A 22271-nucleotide genomic window follows, 5' to 3' on the forward strand; every position below is an offset into this window, starting at 1 on the left:
ACACACACACAGCATCACTAATAAAATGTCACCATTTGCACCATGTCCAAGTGTTTACCTTCATAAAGCCACATAACCCTCTCAAGCAAGAACTGTGCTTACCACCATTTACCCACAGAAGAAATCTCCAAACCATCTCACTGCTGCATAGAGGGTTTCATTCCAGGCATCCACTTAGCAGCAAGAATTGCCTCTGGCTATGTAGGTTTCATCTCTGCTCCTCATTGCAGAGGTGCCCCAGGGAAATTTTACAGATCACTTAAGTGAAAGAGCTATCAGGTATAGGAGAGCTGGCTCTGCACCACCCAGAATGCCAGGTACCAGACAGCCTGGGAAGGTTTCCCTTTAGGACATGCTCTACATTTTGCTTTGTTTTCCTGATTGACAATTTGTTCTTTATGTGAAAGGATCTTTAAGATGCTCCTGCACTCCCAAACTGCATTTTTCTTGGCTACCAGCTGTGCAAGTAAAAAAGTTGATCACCGGGGATTTGTCATTTCTTCCAGGAATAGCTCAGTGTCTTTTAACAACCATGAAAGAAATACACAATGGAACTACTTCTGTGCCTTCTATTAACATGACTACAGTATCTGCCGTGGCCAGAAGTCCATTCAGAACTACAGTGGCAGGGAAGTCAAATCCAATCCCAGCTGCTCTGGACAGTCAGACTCAGAGTAGCAGCTGGCAAGTTTGGCTCCCAAAAGTTTGGCCCTGCTGATCCAACAGTATCCAGAATCTTATGAACCAGAAGCTGTGGAAAACAAATTTATGAGGTGAGTTACTGTTGTGCATCATTGGCAGATGACTCAGGACATGAAGACAGGCTTGGACCCAGCCTTCACTCATGCCACAGTCTCAAGCTCCCTCCTTAACCAGAGTTGGCATTAAGCACTCATCTATTCCACCAAAACCCACTGCACTTGATAGTAAGCAGAAAAACACTATCAATCCATCTCTCAGTAAAGCACATGTTTGAATCTCATGAAAACTGACTTCAATATTGCCATTAGAAAAAAATCGGTGGTTTTCTTTTTTCTGGTTGATGAACAGAAGGAGTTCAAGCAAAGAGCAGGGTGCAGAAAGCAACACTAGACCTCCATCAGCATATGTTAAAAGTCATTACTATGGCTGTCTTGCCTCCTCGTCCCTCTCATCGTGACCCAGCTCCAGCTGTCAGTAGCACATTAATTACTGCAGTCTATTTCAGATCAGAGAAGGAGGCAAGACAGTTGCAAATTACTGATATTGACTGTTGGTCTTAATGGAAATATTCTGTAATTTTGCGTGTAAATTCAAAAGGGATAGAAAAATACAATAATTGCCATTTCAGTGTTCTGATGTCTCCCAAATCAGCTGGCAAGGAAACGAGCACTGTGGGCAAGAGCTAAAAAATGCAAAGCTCCCTTCACTTCCTTGTAGTATGGGCTCAGTCCTTCAGTGTTTCATAAAATACTGGAATTCACATTTTATATGGCTCCTTGGTAAATCTGATAAGTTGCTTGGCGCTCATCAAAGCCTTAATAAAGACATCATTGGACTTCTGCCTGATGTAGTTATTCATTTTGAAGTATTATTCTAGTTCTCATTCCACTTGTCTATATTTGACTAATAGCAGCAGCGCCACACACACTTTCAAGCTCTCTCTATGCACAGAGACTCAATATTTCTTTTCTCAATTATTGCTAAAATAACATCTACAATCACTCTAAGCTTTCATGATACATATAGCAACACTTTGGTGCCTTCTGGGGTTCTATTTTAAGTAACATTTGTATGGGAAGGCCTGTATGGGGAGTAGCCTTCATATTAGGGGCTGAAGGCCCATTCAACAACAGGACAGGGATCACTCAAGCAAAAGGAACACGGATTTCCTTAGGATGTGTGTTTTGGTGTCTCTGGAAATCTAACAAGCCTTTTGGATAACTCCTTACCTATTTAATCTTCAATCTTAGCCCTTGAAAAGCCATTGCCAGCTGGGAGATTGAAAGGATGGCTGCTATTTCATGTCACTTAACATAAAAGCACTTGTCCAACTTTTATTGCAGACAGCTGGCCAAAGTAGAGCCCCAAACTCGAGTCCCATTAACTCTCACCAAACTTAGACTGGCAGCTGGAAATCTGGGGCCAGCTCTTCTTGCAGTTCTGGGTTCCCCACTTGTCTTATTTCTCACCTAACTTTATATGTATGAGACCAGAGCAGTGGGGAGAAGAAACCAATTTACCCCTCCAGTGCTGGCGAGATGGCAGAGGAGACGCTCATTCATGCCAGGTCACCTCTGGCAAGCGCGCACGGTCTCGCTGAGACGGGACTTGCACAAATGCAACAGCAGTCTCGTAGTGCCATCTGCCGCCCTGAGGTCCTCTACCAGCGCGAGTGACACCTCCGGGACATTGCTGCAGAGGGGAGCCGGGAGAGAGCCATCCCTCACTACTCCTTTCTTCCTTAGACGCTGCTCTCTCTTTCCCTGGGAAAATTATCTTAAACAGCCTTTCGAGCCTCTCCTCAAACAAGCCTCTCCTCAACTGATTTGTCCAGAAAGACAACTTATGTCTTTCACTTCATTTTTTTTTACTAAATGACAGGATGATGGATAGTGAAAGAACATTTTATTGCAGATAAATCTCACTGTAGAAAATAAAGAGAAATACAAACTAGAGTGGACCAAGGCTTTGAGCTACAGTGAAGGAAAAAAATTCCCTTAATTCTACAACACCTAACAGCAGCTTTCGCTACCAGAGTGTCTGAGAAAGATTATATACACAAGATAGTTTTGTTCTCTTAATAAATTAATCATAGCTGCCACTTAGCCATCTATGCAGGCAGATGGTAGATGACTGCTAGGTAATCAATGCCCATATGGTAGAGAAACCCCATCCCCAATTATGCTGACTGAAATCTCTTTGGTGCATCAAGGTAAAAACGGCCCCGTGCCAGAGATGTGTCCTGCCTAAGTACACAGATCTGATTTTTTCCAATGCATCAGGAAATCACACGTACAGCAATAATTTATTCTATTATGCCAACCCATTTTCTGCTCAGTGTCGAGAACCAGACCCTGCATAAAGAGTAAATGTGCAGAAGTGATGTCTTCATGTTTGCATCTTGAAGTGCAATTCAAAGATCAATCATAACCACAGAACAAAGGTTTATGTATACATAGTTTTAAATTATTTATTTATTTATTTATTCTTAAAAGAGTCATGCCCTTTGCATTTCTTGCATTTCTAGCCTGAGAAGACAAATGAAAGACCTCAGGCTAGAGATTTCTGTTGGTCTAACAGAAAAAAAATCATGCTGCTTTGTACTGAACAGAAATCCTACCCAGTTCAAATTGCAACGGCACCGTTCAATATACGTGAAAAAAGCATCAACTGCAATTCAGCATTATTGTGCAAAGACTAGTAAATATAAATTATTCCTCTCCTCCAAAGTAACCTAGTAATGTGCTATAGGACCTAGATTTCTGCCAACATGTCAGAAAACCTGAATCTGCTGCCATGAGCCTGCTGGTTTAAAATAATTCAGCTCAAACAGCGGGATATAAACAGAAGCATTTTACAAGAAGTGATATAAATATGACTTACATCATCATTGTGACACTAAATGAACATAAATAACAGGGTTTGAACTCACAGTTAGAAAGTAGCTTCTTTGGAAAGTTACAGCTACAATGAGCATGTGTCTCTCTACCTGACACAATCAATAGCCCAGTGTTTTCTTTAAAAGAAAACCAGACCATAAAGAAGGTACATGAGGTTTAGAGCTCCCAAATGTTATGCTCTGGTAAATGCTTTTGATAGGCAACTATACCACCATAAAAGCTCTGTTAGGCCAGGTTCAGATTAAAGACAGAGCTGTAAGCAAAGCAGGTATGCATTCACTAGCAGCATCTAGACCATCACTTTGGAAGGGGAATGGATTTCAAGCTGAAAATGTGCTTTCTTATGGGAAAGCTACACCGTGGATTTGTTTATTTTAAATAAAAAGTCTTAAGTTTTGGGGTGGATCCTGCAGCTTTAACAATATCTATGAGCAGAAAAGGAAGCATTGAACTCAACCCCTTCCCATGGGCATCCCCTCGATTATAATCTCCCCTTTGCTGTCATACTCCCCTCTTGCCTTACCTCTGCCCTGCATTCTCCGCAGACAAAAAACAAGGCACTTCCTCCAGCCTGGCATCCCAGACCTAGAGACAAAGAAATACAAGTCTGTAGTGTCTCGAAGGAGTTTGCAGATGTGCAGCTGGAATACAAAACCCAGCTTCTTTATAGGGCTACACCTTGACAAAGAGGCAAGTCATCTGTGCTTGCAAAGACAGGAAAACTGCTGCCTGCAAAAGCCTGACTGTGAACCATCCAGGCTGCATTTTGCTGCAGGCATGGAGCAACTTCGCATGTCCACAGCGGAAGAAGCAGATGGTGAAAGAAGGGTGGACAGATGAACGGGTAAATCACAAGGAGTTGAGCAATTCCTTAAAGGGCATGTTTGTCTTTTATGCCAATCCGACAGAAACTACAGAAAACACATGTAGTCCAGTAAATTAGAATCCCTGTTCAGGGGATGAAAATATCCACAGCCACACCCCAACGAAATTGATAAGCCAATTTTCTTTGGAAGTTTCCTTTTTACATCTTCAGCGTAGAAAATATATCTATTGGTATCTCTTAGTACAGGAAAACAGTGAAAAAGCTATTATTCTTTTGAAATCATGCTCAATTTTTTTTTTATGTCCATCAGACTTAAGAATATGCACACACTCCCCAAAGGAGGAAGGGTCACGATGTCCATTTGCAGTAAAACTTGCTAAAATGCATACTAAAAAAATCATGGCTATCAATAACAGTTTTCTAAGCTAATTCTGGTTGCAGTAACTATGTCACTCCCACAGATTCTGTTGCAAGATGACATTAGGCCTATTTCTGATTGAAGCTGTTGAATGCTCTTAGGAAATCCCTACTTCCAAGCTGTATTTGAGAGGAATTACAATTTCTATACAACTAGCACATAACAGCATTCCCTCTCTCATAACATATAGGAAGACAGAAGAGAGGACAACACTGTAGACACAAGACATGATTTAAAGTGCATTATAAAACTGCACATAAAATGCAGGTTCCCATAGAAGCGGACAAGGCTCCTTTAGATCGCCATTCAATTTAGCATTAAGTCATCCTCAGATTTTTTTTTTTTGACTAATTTTTAGTTTGCAAGCAAAACTGAGATAGCACAAAAGCAATCTGGCATTGCAGCTTGTGACCCAACAGGCAAAAATCCAGAGCCACACACATGCCAGTTAAACAGTTATTATGTACCTTTTCTGGTTTTGACTTTCTGCCTAGGATCATGCAAAAGAGCTCAAACATTTATCAAACCTTTGGGATTTTTTTTCTCCTAGTCTGCACACCTGCCAATTACCTACCCAAATGAGGCTAACTTTCAGTCTTCCTGAGAAAAAAATTCACAGTGTCCATCTAGAGTTCCACCAAAGGGCTTTTGGTTTCTTTTTTTGCTTGTTTGTTTTGCTGCAGCAATTGCACATTTCTGAAAATACAATAAAAAATATTAAGACTTTTCTTTTAGACTTTTCTTCAGATCCCCTTAGGAAAATATACAGAAGTAAGTAAAAAAATATATGCTTGGACTTGATTTTGGGAAGAGATGTCATCTTCTCTAGAAGGAAAGAAACACTTTTGGACTTCTGATGCTGCAAGGATTAGTTTGCAAACAGTTTTGCTTGATTCACAGTCATTTTTGGCCTCACACACACTAAGACACACAAATTCTACAAATACTCCAGCTAACCAAGATCATGCAAACTATGGAAAGCAAAAAAAAAATTGCACTGTTTTAAAAAATATTTTTCTTGACATAACACAAATTCTTTCATACAAAAACTCTGAGATGAAGAGACTGAAAAAATGTATATAAAAGAAAGACAGAAGGAATTTCTGCATCCCTCAGAAAAACATGGTTGAGTTGTCTTCTGTTGAGTGGCTCTGAAAGTGTATGAGGACAGAGTGCCCTAGCACTAGGGCTTATCTCACAAAATGTCCAGCTGTTATTTACTCACAGTTTCATTTCATCTTAAAGCCAAGATGTAGAAAAATAAGATAGAATATCAAAGCCTTAGGGTAGGATGAAACCTTAGTGTCTGAGATCAGAGAATCAGTCTCTGAAGAACAAAACCTTCAAACATCAATATCATTTAGTCTGGAGCTCCTATAAGTTTTGGTAAGGGGGTGTAGGAGAAATCCACACCAAAGCTTTGCAACTGATTCATTTCAAGTTTGTGCAGCACCTCTCACCAATTTCATGAGACAGTGAAACACCACTGTTTTATAAAAAAAACCCTCAGAACAATCCACTGTGATCCCCAGTCTTCCTCAAAAATAATAAACAAGCTTTTTGTGTTGATGCAGCTTTGTGGAAACAAACACAATTAGACCTCATTTTAAAATGAGCAGCATACTGCTTGGAAGTGAGGAATCAAGTATTCCCTAGGAATTCAGGGCTATCAGCAGTCTGAGATCAGACATGGTAGTTTATACAGCTTTCACAAATTCCTGATATAAATACGCACAGAAAAGCCACACTGAGCCTCTACTGTACACTGAAATAGATTCCTCCCCTTCCCCACCTCATTTCTTTATGTTAAACTGGTTTTACTTCACAATTTGAAGTGTTCTTATTCTCCCTCACTGGAATTTTATTAATTCCTGGGGGCTGGATCAAAAACATGCACAGAATAGCCCTTCACAGGTTAGAGTCGACATGGAGCCTTTCTGAGGAAACCATATGTGTGAAAGCTTGTCAGTTCTTATCCTGAAAATCCAAGACCACTGAAGCGACACGCGGCGCTCCCAAAGCCATCTGTCTGCGTGTGCTCTCAGTGCTGAGTCCCCCAGCAGCAGAGCAGCCCCACGGCTCCGGCAGGAGCGGGGCTCCCCTCTGTCCTGCTCCGTTGTGAATCAACCAATCACTTGTTTTTTAAAATCTTAAAAGTTTATTAGTAATAAATAATTAGGTATAAAAAATAGTAATAAAATTAGAGTAATAAAAATTTGGACAATGAGGATTAGGACACTACGAGACAATAAAAAGCAAAGAATTACGGACATCCGGATGTTTTTGGGCACTAAGGCAAATGCCAAAAGCATGCCTTGTGAACAAAGGAATAACCCTTAAAAGCAATAGCCTGTTGCATATTCATATATTTAATAGATGATGCATAAATTCCTTGCAAATTAAGAATTTTTTCTGGGTTTTGTCAACTTCTTCCCCTTAATCCTAGTGGATCCATAAAGACGGAGAGAAGGTGGAAGAATGTTTGTCTTTTCCGATACGGAGGCCGTAACTCTCCAGGTTTCGTGTCACTGTTATCTCTGTGTGAAGAGTTGCTTGTTTATCTTATCCCTTTTCTTGAGCTAGTAAAAAAAATCTTACATCGCAGAGTTTCTATTTTAACATTATATTATAACCCAAAACTGTATTTAACACACTTCTTAAGAGAATTAATACAGCATAACTTTGTTACATTACACATATAATATTCATTTTAATATTTGCGAAAAGCCAATCACAAAATGTGCATTTTTCACATCTGTGTTTTTCCCTGCCTGCTGATGCTCCATGAGAGAGGACCTGAGCTGAAGGTTATCTCATCACACACATGCCTCGGTTCTGTACAGCATCAGTGACGCTGCCTCATTCCCAATCCAGGCATGCCTAGCCAGACCTCTGCTACCCACAGAAAAATCCCCTGCTTCTGGCAAGAACACAAGTGCCAGCTCTGCAATCCTCACAGCAGCACGAGCCAGCTTGGAATTTCTAGGATTAATTCCTTTTTCCACATCCTGTCATGCAGCTCAGTAGCACAGATTTTCCTTACAGACTTGGTGATGAATCTCATCCTCAACCAGAAAGGAACATTTTAAGAACCAACCCTGGCCTGAGTTTGGGCTGTTTTTCCTTCTCAGTGTTGTCACGAGGTGAGGTTTGAACAGGCAACAATAAATTATTTGTTGAAGTGTGATTTAATTAGAACAGCACAGATGTTTTCATTCATTTGTCCTATTTTCCAGTAATGCATGTTTCTCCTCTTCCATTGCAGATTAAAATACTTTATGGCTCTAATATGACCTGCACTTCTCTGTCTCTGATGTCTCTCACCAATTCCCCTTTTAAACAGCCAAAAGCAAGACAGCTTCACTATCAGAAATTGCTTCACAGGGCAGAAATTATTCTTTCTTTGTTGCACACTTCACACTCCCTGGAATACAGGTGCAGCTTTCTTAGCAACTGATTACCTCCTTCAGCATTGCAATTCTGTCTCCATAAACTATCAAACATGGGCCTGACCCAGCTTGCCAAACACAAAAGCAGTACATTTCCAAACTCAGAGAACTGTATCTGGTGCTTCTATCAGCTGTCACACTGCCAAGCAACAGCCTCAGAGCACCTTGTATTTTTCCAGTTTATTAAAGACAAGTGAGAGGCAGCCTCTTCTTGCAACCACAGATAACTATGATCTTCAGCATTTCAATTAAAACCTACCAGAGAGTCCTTTTTCTCCATGGGGATGAAAAATGATTCACAGAGTTACCCAGTGTAATTAAAACTCCGAACCTCACTCCCAAGAGCACCTGTGCTCCTCTCTGAGGTTACAGAGCTGGATCCATCCCATGTGGGTGGGTTTGTACTTGGCTGTTTCATTCAGGTCTCATCTCTGGGGCACTCACCAAATAAGGCAGGAAAAAGAGTTTTAGTTTGGGTTGGTTGGTTTGGGTTGGGTTTTTTCCTGGTTGTGTTGGGGGGGGGGGTTTGTGTGGTTTGTTTTTTGGGGTTTTTGTTTTTTTTTTTTTTTCTCTTGATGATACCAAACCCCTCCAGTTATGAGGCTCTCAAGGTTTTGCTAGGGCGTTGAGTCAAACTTTGCTTTTTTTTTTTTAGGTATTAATCAGTAGCTATAGCTGGATGGTTATGATTAAGCCATTGCATTGTGAGCATCATATGTTTGGCTAATCTGCTGTTTTAAGGAAAAGAGAAGACAATCCCCAAATGAATGGGCTGTCTGGATGAGAGGCACCAGGAGTGAAGTCAGAACTGAGCAGTACCTGGGGAAAGGTGATTCTGGCAGTAGGAGATCGTGACAATTCATTGACCACCTACTGAAAACGGGCCCGAGACTCAAACAGAAGGAAGAATTGTGCCTGCAGACTAATTAGCAGGAGAAGCAAGAGATAGAACTAGCAAATAGGGGAGTTGAGTAACCTGTAACCAAGGAATGTCGATGCCTTTGTTTATTAAGTTGTATAAGGAGTGTGAAGTTTGGATGATCAGTGAATTCCATGGGTCACCACACAGCTCCCCACTCTGCACAAACGAGAATAAAAAATATAAAAAAAATACCTGGCCTCAGTGTGTGACTTGGCACTGGCACCAGGTAACCAACCCACGCTGATGCCAAGTTTGAACCATGTTTGAACCTTCACGTAGCCCCACCCCAGCTCTGGGCCAGCCTGCAATCCTGCCAAGTTCTGGGCACAGCAGCCACCCCCAGCCCGGGCCACCCCAGCCCGGGGCACCCCAACCCGGGGCACCCCCAACCCAGGGCACCCCCAGCCCAGGGCACCCCCAACCCAGGGCACCCCAACCCGGGGCACCCCCAACCCAGGGCACCCCCAGCCCAGGGCACCCCCAACCCAGGGCACCCCAACCCGGGGCACCCCCAACCCAGGGCACCCCCAACCCGGGGCACCCCAGCCCGGGGCACCCCAACCCAGGGGACCCCCGGCCCGGGGCACCCCAGCCCGGGCCACCCCAACCCGGGGCACCCCAACCCGGGGCACCCCAGCCCGGGGCACCCCAGCCCGGGGCACCCCCAGCTCTGCCACAACAGCAGCGGCTCCAGCCGCGCGGCTGCACGAGGACATTTCCAGCGGGGCGCCTGAAGGATTGGTCCCGCAGCCGCCGGAGACGCTCGTTTCCACGCGCAGAGCAGGGGGATTACCCAAAGCCAGGGTAATCCCGCTCCCGCCGGGAGCGCTCCGCCCGGCCAGCCCACACCAGGCCGAGCCCCAGGACCGCCCCTGACCTCCCCAGCATGGCGGCAGCGCCCGCCCGGCCGCCCTCAGCAGCACTGCCGCGATAGCGCCGCGCTTCCGCCGCGCTTTACGGCAAGGCCGCCCGGCGGGGAGGCGGCGGCGGCGGGGCCGGTCCCGGTCCCGCCATGGACCGCAGGAAGAAGCCGCTGGACGTGGCCGCGTCCTCGGTGAGTGACTGAGCGGGGAGAGGCAAAACGAGCCCCTCCGCCTGCCCAGGAGGCTTTGTAGGGCTGTGAGGTGTGCTCAGCCGCGGGGCCACCGCAGGCGGGGTGGGCCTGGCCGGCGCAGGCCGCGAGGCTCGACCGGGGATCCGCTGGTGCCGCCGCTTGCAGGGCGAGCAGCACCCCTGGCACGGGCTGGTGCTCCGTCTCCTCGCCTTAACCCCACTGCGATGCGCAGTCATGGCAGCAAATGCTGGATTAAAGGGCTGCGGAAAGGCCGTGTGCCGCTTATCGGGTCTGTGACACGGTCGGGGCCGGGGTTTTGTCCCCTCGCCTTCCTGACCCGGCGCACGCCCCGCGCTCCTAACCCGAGGCGGCCGCGCCCGGGTTTGCTCGCCCCTCGCTGCTCTGCAGGACGCTCCCGAGAGCTGCCCAACGCATCAGATGAAGAGCGATGTAAATAATTAATGTATGCTGACAGTTAACTGTTAAATATTTCACATTGAATTTTTGGATGATCACCTCTAAGCAGAAGGGAGAACGAGTGATTTTTAAGACACTGACCTTCGTTGTCCCAGGGACTTGAAAAGCAAATGCCTTTGGGAGAAATATTAATACCAAAGTTATCCACTTTCCTCGTTTAATGTGCAGCTCTGAATTTTGTCGTCTGTAGGACATGCAGGAAAAGAAGCATAATATCGTCTTCCAAACTAGTTTTGTAATCCCTGCCAATGATGTTTCTTAATAAAAGCTGAGATGGACCTTGGTCACAGATGGAATGCTACTCATATATTTGCTTAAAAAGGAGAAAGAAAATCCAAAACTATTAAACAGTACATAAAGCAGTGGGGAAAATGTATATTTTACTATAGCAAACTTTTGTCAATTATTTTCTGAGACAGGAGTTTATTAATTATCTAATGGTTAAAAGTTCCTTCTTCATAATCAGTAGTGTTTTTCATTACTCCTTCTCTATTTGTTTGCCATTAGGAGGCTGGTAAAATCTAGACAGAGCTATGCCTCTCTTATCCTCAAAGGATTGAGGATATCTTTGGGATTGTTGAAATCCCTAATCATAATTTGCATTCTGTGGTTTTCTTATTTTCTTTGCTGTAAGAGGTGATCTTGATGATCAGATCAGTGCTTCAAAGTTCCATATAAAAATGCAACCAAATGCTCCTATAACTGTAACTAACAGGTTGTTTTCCTAGAGCTGCAGTTATTTATTGCAGTAACTGATGCCTGTGATCTGTTATTTATGTGCTGGTTTGCTGCTGGTGTAGCTGGTAGATCTCAAAGCTGAACTCTTCCGGAAGCAAGAGGAATTCAAGAAAGAAAAGCTATTGAAAGATGCTGGTGTCTTTGCAAAGCCCAGAACCTCTAATAAGGTAAAAATAATCTTGTTGTTTTTGTCATTCTTTCTCCTGAAAGTAAGGAAGTCAATATTCAAATCTAAATAACAGCAAATACTCGGAGCTGTGTTTCTATTCAAATGTGAAATGTACACGATGAGAACGTTCTTTAAAGCTCATTTCTAGGTGAGATTCCTGTGCACAGCAGAAAGCTGAGTCTTGTGCTTCTGCCTATCTAAATCCCCACTTAATCTTCATTTCCCATGGATCCACACCCTTTAATTATAGGAAAAGATGTTTCTTTTTTTATTAGAGGATTTTGTATGATGCTGCAGGATGGAGCGTGAGAGATTCTTCTAGAGTCACTGAATTTCCTTGATAAATGCTCTGCTGTGTGTGGTGTACAATAATGAATACACAATTATCTCTCTTGTTTTGCTCTCTACTGCACTTTGGGTTTTGTTCATTCTGTAGCTTTCTAGAAGCAGAATGTGCTGTTCCTGCCATATTTGAAGCACATGCAGCATTTACAGTGTTGTGCTGCAAACAGGCCACCTGATTGTGCTTTTTATCTAAAATGGAAGCAATAGAGAATAGAAACAATTTTTAGCTTTGTTACTATTTAATCAGCAAGATTGCATGATTGAGTTTTTTAACCTTAACATCTTTGACAGAATAGATTTTGTCTGATTTCTGAGTGCCTTTGAGTTTCTTAAGGCCTTCTCAGCCTGCCCTTAATATGATACCATCCTGCAGCCTGTATAGCACAGGAATAGTCTCAAGTCAAACATGTGTAAGATGTTATTTACAAAGTCTTCCATGCTTCATGTGCATTGTTTGCATTATAGAGTTGAAATATATTTTTAATTGTTACCATTTCAATATTTTCATCTATTTATTTGTTGTTAAAAAATTGTCCTCTTCAGAAACCAAGTATCTGGACCAAACAGAACACAGGAGTTGTAAATCGAGCTGCGAAAGATGTTGAGCAGAAGGCAGAAGAGCAGGATATATTGGATAAATCAAGGTAACTCTTAGGTTCTATAAGAAAGGAATGCTTTGCAGAATTTGTTCTTTGGCATTTAGAAAAGCACAGAATGAAGTTTTTTGGACCAGCAGTTCTCATTAAACCAACCAGTAATTCCAGCATCATCCATACTTTCTACCAGTAGCGTACAAACTGCATCCCAGCAGTCTCACGCTCTCATGACCTCACATTATCACAGTTCTAAATGTGTCAGGTTACTGATTTTTTTAAAAGTTGTCTTTAGAATTACCAACCAGTGACATATTAGAATTCTATAGCAAAGTGTTTCTTGGGCTTAACAGAAAATGGCTCACATTTTCAAGAATTACCTCATTTTCTAAATGGGTTGGTTGTACAAAAAGATATATGTGGAAAATGCCATTTATAAATCATTTGCTGTGTTTCTGTAAGCAGTTCCTTACTCTCTGAAATTCCAGAAATTAGCTAAGGTTTTCTGCTCAGTTTCTAAGATTAAGTGTAATTTTCTGTTATCTCTTTTTTTTCCTGTAAAACTGTCTTTCAGTATCTGCAAATAGTGGTTTTGTTTCCAGTATTTATCTGACAGACCACAGTACTTAGATAAAGGTGGAATTCTTGTAACATCATGTTTCTGCCTACTTGACAAATTACATTTAAGATTACATTTGTAACTTCACTAAAATTATTTTCAGTATAAATTCTGGAAGTGGAAAAGATTGTATCTTCAGAAATGCTAATGAAGGTTCAAAACAAAAGCCAGGCATAAGTCAGCTTCTCATAAACACCTCAAGCACTCCCAGGATTTTCCTATTCCATTTATCTAAGGCTAAATAGGTGACTTTAAAATGTGCTTGGAATTGGTGGGATTGCAAGGTTCATTTTTTTTCTTTTTCAGGAAAAAGCTTGAAGAGAAAGCAAAGTTGTATGAGAAAATGACAAAAGGAGACTTCCCAGGTGAACAATACTATTCCAAAATAAGCATTTATATATGTATAAATTCATGGAATTATTATACAAACTGATTGACATGGTTTATTCCATTTTGAAAAGGAAAAAAATATACATTACTGGAGAAAACAAAATTACTTTTGAAGGGCAGCCTGACCAGGTAAAGCACTAGGGGTTTGTTTCACTCATTCATTCATTGAGTGAATTATATTCTGTTTTTTCAATACAGTATCTTAGAAAAACAAAAAAAAATTGCTCTCTGTTGTGCACTCTTTGGATTGCATTGCTGATCCTCTGTCCTGCGTTCTAATTGTTGGGCCTTTTTGAGGAGAAGAGGATCAGGAGAGGAGTCTGGCTGGTCCATATGTGAATGCCAGTCATGCAGCTAATAGGGATAGAGAATGCTAATCTGTTCCTCTCTTTTCTCACACATTTAGTCCCTTTCAAAAAGTAATTATTAAAATAGAATACAAATCTCCTTGCAGTTAATCTGTTTTCTTTGCCAGTGTCCATCTTCATCCACATGGCCCCACCACTTTCCTCTACTTTTCTAAGAAGTACCCTCATGAATGCTGGGCTCCTGCCAACATACCAAATGTTAAGCATCAAAAAAGTATTTGAGCCATTACATGACAAATCCTTTGATTATAAAATAGTTAACGAGCAAAGAATGTTTTGCTGCAGAGAACGCAGCCTTTTCTGTACTGCACACAATGCCCTGAAAGTTTGATTCAGAAATAGACGTTATCACTGTGGAGCCACTTGATAGCTCTGGGTTTGTTTGGCACTGAATGAGGTTTAAGTACTCCCCAATAGTGTGGTCAAGGGCATTGCTGGCAGCTGAAAAGCTGATTGTAGCTATTTGGTATTGATTTTGTGCTCAATTCTGTTCTTTTCATGGCTGTTCGCTAAGAATCGATTTTCTGCCTTAGATGAAGAAACTGAGGATTTGTACCTGGTGGATTTCACTCAGAAGATCATAGACAAACAGCACGAAGTACAGGAGCTGCAGCAGAGCGAAGCTGCTGGCAGGACTTCAGAAAGAGACACAGATGAGGAGGAAACTCAGCCTGAAGCAGACATTCCACCACCAGAGGACCCGGATGAGGAATGGTTGGTGCTACTGATTGGGCTCATCTGTCCTGGCCACTCTTATTCTTGAGAATTTAATGAGAAAATACTTTTCCAAAATGTGTGAAGTGGCACCTTTGTTTTTCTTTTTTGTTTAATACTGCACATTGACAAGGAAGTGTTAACAGTCTTTCATTTCTCCTATAAAGACTCCATGTCACTATCATTTCCACCCACATAGGTAACGCTGCAGTAGAATCTGCATGTAGGATCTTGAGAAATTGCAATGTACTATAGGAGGGACAACATCATCTCCTCTCTTACTTTCTTGCATAGGTTATGCAAGTAGTCATCACATTATTTGATACCATTTTATGCATTGAAGTGCTGAATTGAAATGTATTTTAGCAAAACTTGAGTATTTTATGGTATTCATCTTCCTTTCTTTAATTGTGTCTTAAACATGAACAGTCATTTAACAGTACAGCCTTCTCTTAAAGGAGAGAAACTCTGCTTGGAATAAGAACATGATTTTCAGCATTTCTTCCACTTTGCTGCAGCACAGCAAATATTCTCTGACAGTTTTCTGTGTCATTCCAAGTAACCACTAGTTTTTCATCTGAGACATTAGGAATAATTATGAAACCAGGCCTGACTAAACATTTTTGTTGCCCATTTTTTTAAAATGCTTGTGGAACAAGAGATTTTACTTCTGGTAATCAGTTTAAACCAGCAGTAACCAATACAAAACAGCACCCCCATTCTTCAAGCACTAAACGGTAGATATCCTTAGAAACTCTGTAAAGGACTTACTGAAAGCACAGATCTTGAGTTTGGGGGTTGGGAGCTAGATTGCCAGTCACACTTTTTCAGATGTAATATTCTTTAGAATGGGATAATTGAGGCAGCTTGATGCTAAAGAGCTTTCCACATTACAGGACAGTAAGTGTAGCTCTTAATAGCTTTTTCAACAACTGTAAATCAGGTGTTCAGTACTATAAAGGGTTGAATAAGAAGCACAATAGCTTCAGAGGAACATTTTGCTTGTGTTTTAGTCAGCCTTTGTTATGCCAGTTGAATGCACACTATCAGTCTGTTCTGAATGGCCTTTAGACCAATAATTGAAATGTATTGCAGCAATTTCATATCCACAAGAAGTCAATGCTGCATCATTATCTTCACCATGGGAAGCAAACAGTAGGCTGAGTTCTATTTTGTTGTGGAAACTATGTGGCATAGTTCTTTATAACATTTTGTACACCATTTTATTGCCCAGGCAAACGGGGGTCTCAAAGGGAAACTGAATAAATGTCTGGTAGAACTGTCATATGCCCCATTCAGAGCTGTCCTCTTAATCTGGGAGAGTGTTAAGTGAAAAGCAGGAGCAACTGTCACACACAGACTGAAAGGTGACAAATACTCTTTGGAAAGGGTTACTGCTTTTGTCTTCTGGGTAAGACTTCTGTCAATCTGCAAGTAGAAGATTTGCATCACTTTTCTTTTTCTTTCATTACAGGGTTGATTATGTTGATTTCTTGGGCCGATCTAGACGCTGTATGAAGAAGGATTTACCAAGTCTACTTAAAATGGATCAGGAACTTCAAGGGAAAAGGTGTGGTTTTTCTAATGGAGCTGCCTGTTCCTCTCAGTATTTAACATATTTTTTTTAATGAGAGGGAAGAGAGGCTGTACTTTGTCACCCCATTCCCAATCCAGAATTGATGTTACTGCTTTCTCTAGATTTGCATAATTTCCAGAGAAAGGTTTTAAGCAATCTCAGATATTTGTTGCATCTTTTAAAAACGGGGCTGTTTGTATTTCATTATATCTTCCATAAAATGCCAGGAAAGTGATTCCGGTTCTGTTTAACATGGAAACTGATGTTAATTGATTGTCTTTGAGCAATTCCAAATTCTTCATGATGTTTAAAGTGAATTTATTAGACCTCCATTTGTTTGGTTTTGTTCTTTTATTAAACAGCTGTTTAACATCTCTTTTGTTAAAATTACTTCCTTATTGATATTTGGGTATTAATATTTTAATATTAATATTTTGAGTAGATCTCTTAGGTAAATGCTTAGCTTTTTGTTACTTCAAATACCTTTCATTTTCTTACATTAAATATGAAATGTTCCTATATGTGATTGCTAGAATCCCTACAGATGTCAATAACTGATTATTTAATCTCCCGTTATATGATTTGATAATTATTTCATAAGGCTTCTGAGAAAGGATGTTATTTTATTTGTCTTTTAATAACATGTTCTACCAGTACCTTGTTTTAGAGGCAGCTTTGTATTTCTATCTTGACCATCTACCATAGTCATCAACATTGTATCACTAAGTAGTGTCTACAGTGATCTGTGTTTTGTGGAAACTGCAATAGTGAATCAGACCAAATCATACTTGCACTGTTTGGTACTGGCAAACTGGTAAATTCTGCTCTGTAATCCTTTTTTTTTTTTTTTTAATTAGACAAGAACCTGATGGAAATACTCTGTTATCTGAAGACATGAGAAGAGAACTTCAGAGGCAGCAGTGGGAAAAGGAAGAAGAAGAAGCCCTCAGAAAACCCATGGGACCCATACATTACGAGGACATTCGAGAAAATGGTACACTGCCATACTTTATATCACTTACCTTTGTATCACCAAAGAAATCAGTTGTGAGGGAGCAAGGGAAGGTTACTTCCCATGCCTGTGTGGCAAAGTGTAGGTGTGTGTTAAGCCATATGTGTAATAACTGTTGAAAGTTACCAGTACATAAGTCTAGATTTATTTGTTCTTCAAATTGTATGCTTCTCTGCCTCCTCCTGCGTTCTCCTTCAAGAAGCTTCACTTTATGTATTATCTAAAGCAAGCCTTTTTTAGCCATCTAAAACCAATCCAGTTTTGGGAATAATTCTATGCCTGAAAGCAGGGTGCCTGGAGGCTGTAGTTATTGTCAACTATAGACTGAATTTAATTTAAACCTATTGTTTTCTCCTTTTCAGAGGCCAGGCAGCTCGGTGTTGGTTACTTTGCCTTTTCTCGGGACCAAGAACTCAGGCATAAACAACGGGCAACCCTGGATATGCTGAGGGAGCAGGTATGAGAGTGAAGAGCAGACTGGGCTGCGAGGGCAGTGGTTTCAGTGGTTACTGTCTTTGATTTGTTGTGTAAGTGCTATATGAGGTGATGCCTGCAACTGACTCTGAAGAAGCCAAAGAAATTTGGCTTCTTTTTTCCAGTTGAAACTCGGTACTTGATTAGGATTGCTTGTAGTTGTTTTGTGAAGGAAGATATGTACTTGTTTATAATAATGAAGGAAGATTAATTCACGTTTTCCTTTGCTGTTAAGACACTTGATCAGAGAAATAAACGTGAACAGCTGAAGGAGAAGAGGAAGGCAGCTCTAGATGCAAGGCTGTCCAAACTTCGAGCACGGAAGATTAAAAAGTTAAGGGAAGCTGGATTAGAGGAAGAGGCAGAAAAACTGGAGAATGGCGGTATGATCTGTTGCCTTTTTGAGTTAAATACTTGGTATTTCACCTTGTTCTTGATCTGTGGACGGACAGATTCTAATTTATATTAATTTAGACATTCAATATATTGATATTGTGTATTCTGTATATACAATTAACATAACTGTTAGGATAATGAGAGCTGATGTAATTGTTTGTAGATAGAAAATCATGCCAGAAATACCTTATTAATGCAGGTAGAAATACGGTATGTAGATTGTAGCCTTTTTTGATTCACACCTGACAGCAGGAATCACATGAGTTAATTATGCAGGTTGAGCTTAGAGCTGCTGACATTGTACTGGCTTTTTCTTAAAATGAGGTAGAATAAGTAGTAACAAGTCAATTTTGATAGCCTACAATATACACTGTGACAGTTTCAGTGCAGTGTGTGAATTGGAGATACAGCTGACTCTAGGATTTAGGATAATGAATTTGAATTCTAATCCTGTCTCTGTGCTGTCTCCCTTACAACACTGATAGTCAACTTGTACTGTCTGTCTCCCACTGGAAAATGTAGCTAATATTTTACTGTATCAGAATTCCGTGCATGTGGTTAACTGTGAAGAGTTCTGGAAATGAACAGTATCATGCCACTGCTCACTGTTACGGTTGTTCAGAAGAATAAGAATGCAAATTGTTTTCTCCAATAAATGAAATAGAGATACTGTTCTTATTGGAGATACGTGGAAATAAATGTTCTTATTTTTACCTGTGAGAGTCATACAGATTTTATTTTGTAACTGACAGTCTCTACTATCTCTTCCTGTAACACAGAGGTGAAAGGGGCTGCTGAGGAGCCAGAACCTCCAAGAGTTACTGCAGCAAGTAGGAAGGTAGAGGTCATCATCCAGGAGAGGAGAGATACAAAGCCTGGAGTGCCTTATGTCCGAGAGTGGGATAAAGGCAAAGGTAAGGACATGCAGATTCAGGAACATTGTTGGGAAAGAGCATGTTCACTGCCGCTTTCATTTCTGTTTTGTGACCAAAGTATGGTAAGACTGAGAAGTACTGAGATCCTTTCTGCCTTGCTACTGATGATTCTCCAGTGTCCAGGGCAGTGACTGACAAGGATGCCTTAGTGCCAGTAGCTGCTATAATGTCCCCAAAAGTTATCTTCTAGATGAGTTACTGCATTTCTGGATGATTTTGCAGGTTGACAGAATGACAAATTCTGTAGTTCATAAGATATACAGTGTGATTATTTCTTGATATATTCCTGTGGTTTCTACTACCTGATAGGATGGATCACAAAAGTATCACACAGCACAATACTAAAACATGATGCAGGCAGAGACCACTTCAGTGCCTGTGTCCCATTTTGAAGCATCTTCCTTGCCACAAAGTGATGGCTGTCTTGTAGGTCCTTCCCAAACCTAACTCATTTTGCACTATTAATCTAAGCTCATGCACATTCTTCTAATCTGATGCCTGACTTCTAAATAAAAGCAAACAAGGAATAGACAAAGCACATAAATGCTCACCTTCTTTAGTACTATAACAGCACTATTTCTCTTCTACGCAATACTGGTATTTCCAGATTCTTCTTACTTTTCAGTCTTTATGTTCCATTAATGAACATCACTGTGAGGGGAATTTCAGATCCTCTCATAAATTTCGGATCCTATCTCATAAATCTTTATCCTCTCTGACATTATTTTTTCCTTCCTCTGAGGAAGCCTGGTATCTCACCAACACCCAGGCAGCACTGCAGCAAATACTGCACTCACAAAGCAGAGGACAGCTTACTCTAAAATGCTAAGTGAATTAACTGTGGTTCACTGAAGGAATCTGCACTAGATTCTTGTATTTCCATGTAGTATGAAATGGAAAAGGAACTTCAGGTGGCTTTATACAGAGGCATCTTCTTTGTTGGCCAGTTTGTTTTCCCTCCCTTGTCTGACTGACCTTCAGACCTTGAAATCTATGCTAAATCTACCATTTTCCTGTTTCTAACAGAACTGATGTTTGGACAATGGGAAAAGAAACAGGAAGAACTTCGAGATGAGCGAGACCCAGAATTTGCACCACCTTCTGATTACTTTTTGGGACAAAAGAAAGATGATTATCACCGAAGTCGGAATTTGAACAGTTCTGAAACCTCCTCTGAAAAACTGGAAACGGAGAGGGCACAAAACCAGCAGAGGCCATCGGTGCCAGGGGGCAGTGGAGATGTGCCACCATCACCACAGCCTTCCAACAGCAACGTTTCAGTTCAGCCAGGGTCAGCAGAGCCCAGTGGCCATGACACTCAGGGTGTGTCGTCAGGAGAGGATGACAGCAGCGATGACGAGGACATGCTACCACCAGCACAGGCTTATGGCTTCGGTGCCCGAGGTGTGCCACCCCCGCTGCGGGGTTACGGCTACAGCGCCCGGGGCGTGCCACCGCCCATGCCAGCCTATGGCTACGGCACTCCCGAGGTGCCCTTCCCAGTGCAGGCTTACGGCTATGGAGCACCAGCAATGGGGCCACCAGTGCACGGCTATGGCTACGGCACTCCTGAGATGCCCTTCGCAATGCAGGCGTATGGCTACGGCGGCCAGGGTGTGCCACCAGGAGTGCAGACCTGTGGGTGCAGCGCCCAGGGTGTGCCACCAGGAGTGCAGACCTGTGGGTGCAGCGCCCAGGGTGTGCCACCAGGAGTGCAGACCTGTGGGTGCAGCGCCCAGGATGTGCCACCAGGAATGCCGACCTGTGGGTGCAGCGCCCAGGATGTGCCACCAGGAATGCAGACCTGTGGGTGCAGCGCCCAGGATGTGCCACCAGGAGTGCAGACCTGCGGCTGCAGTGCCCAGGATGTGCCACCAGGAACACAGGTCTGTGACCTCAGCAGCCAGGATGTGCCACCAGGAATACACACTTGTGGATGCAGCAGCCAAGATGTGCCACCAGGAACACACACCTGTGGCTGCAGCACCCAAGAGATGCCACCAGGAACAGACACCTGTGGCAGCAGCAGCCAGGATGTGCCAGCAGGAACTCCGGCCAGTGGCTGCAGCACTCAGGATATGGCACCTCCAGTACAGACCGACAGCAGTGACACTCCCAATCAGGAACCACTTTACCAAAGTTTAGATGATATGCTCTCTTATTATAGACAAGTGACTTGAGCTGAGCGAAAAGATAAGCAAGAACCATGATCTAAAGAACTGAAATATAATTAATGTGCTCGGCAGAATATTATTTTCCCACATATGGGAAAAATAAGTTTCTGTAAGTACATCAGAATAAATCTCCTGGACACCTAAGCTGTTTTACATCACAGCCCTGTTGGGTTTTTTTTTTTTATTCTTACCTCTTTACTAAAATTTAACTCTTGGACTCTTACACCTGAACTTAAGGGTATATTAATTACCTGCTTTCAAGAGATAAACTCCTTTAGTTGGTTGCTCCTGGCTGGCTTCTGGTTTGGAGGTACTACAAGTTCAGTGACACCCATAGAAACAGTATGAAAATGGTAGGTCCTCTGCTGCCAAACACAGAATGATTTTGTTCTTCACTTAATCTCCTGTCTTTTGAAAGTGCAGAATATTATCTAGTGAACAGTGATATTATCTAGTTCACATGGCCTCTGCTTTCCTGAAGTCCATATATAACTCATAATTCTGTGCAGCATTTTAGACTGGAGACATTGCAGAAATCAATAAATAATGATGGGTAGGCTGAAAATAAACAAAACACTGAAGCAGAAGACTTGACACCTGAAATTACTGTCTTACTGGTTTAGAAGATCCTCTCATAATTCTCCAAGTGTGTCTTTCGTGCATAAGGAGTTACATATATGGCTTTATTTAATACTTTTCTTCCAAAAACTGTGATATTGGAGTTATTAAATATAAAAGCAGACCAATCTCTACCAAACTAACTTTTATTTCAGAATCTTAGTAAATGAGAATACTTACTTGCCACATAGAAGATTTTTATTTCTGAAGGTAATTTCGATCACTCCACTTGTATTTTAAAAGCCTCATAGAAAAATGTGTTAGAACAGGCAATTGCATAGATTGTTAAATGGCAGAGATAAAATCAAAATAATGAACATTTAATTAAATGCAACAGTGAACTGGCCAAAGAGACAAAACTGATGTGTTCCTCTTGTGTGCATCAGTCAGATCTCAGGCTGC

General features: G+C 41.8%; 2 protein-coding genes across 2 annotated transcripts in view; one reads left to right on the forward strand and one right to left on the reverse strand.

The window, feature by feature from the left end:
* The window catches only part of GRIP2 (glutamate receptor interacting protein 2), a 267829-nt gene extending 263654 nt beyond the window's left edge, over positions 1-4175 (reverse strand). The window contains exon 1 of the mRNA XM_068201965.1: positions 4126-4175. Coding sequence (XP_068058066.1) covers positions 4126-4138 — 13 coding nt within the window. The 5' untranslated portion in view covers positions 4139-4175. The remainder of the gene's footprint in view (positions 1-4125) is intronic.
* A 5981-nt stretch (positions 4176-10156) lies between these two features.
* CCDC174 (coiled-coil domain containing 174) lies at positions 10157-21411 on the forward strand. The gene is made up of 11 exons (XM_068201968.1): positions 10157-10271; positions 11549-11653; positions 12544-12644; positions 13519-13577; positions 14504-14684; positions 16159-16254; positions 17118-17254; positions 17635-17729; positions 17982-18129; positions 18922-19056; positions 20104-21411. The coding sequence occupies exons 1-11, from the start codon at positions 10230-10232 to the stop codon at positions 21255-21257; spliced, it is 2253 nt and encodes a 750-aa protein (XP_068058069.1). The 5' UTR covers positions 10157-10229; the 3' UTR covers positions 21258-21411.
* The last annotated feature ends 860 nt before the right edge of the window (positions 21412-22271 follow it).

This window comes from Anomalospiza imberbis, chromosome 11, assembly GCF_031753505.1.
Source record: "Anomalospiza imberbis isolate Cuckoo-Finch-1a 21T00152 chromosome 11, ASM3175350v1, whole genome shotgun sequence".
NCBI lineage: Eukaryota > Metazoa > Chordata > Aves > Passeriformes > Viduidae > Anomalospiza > Anomalospiza imberbis.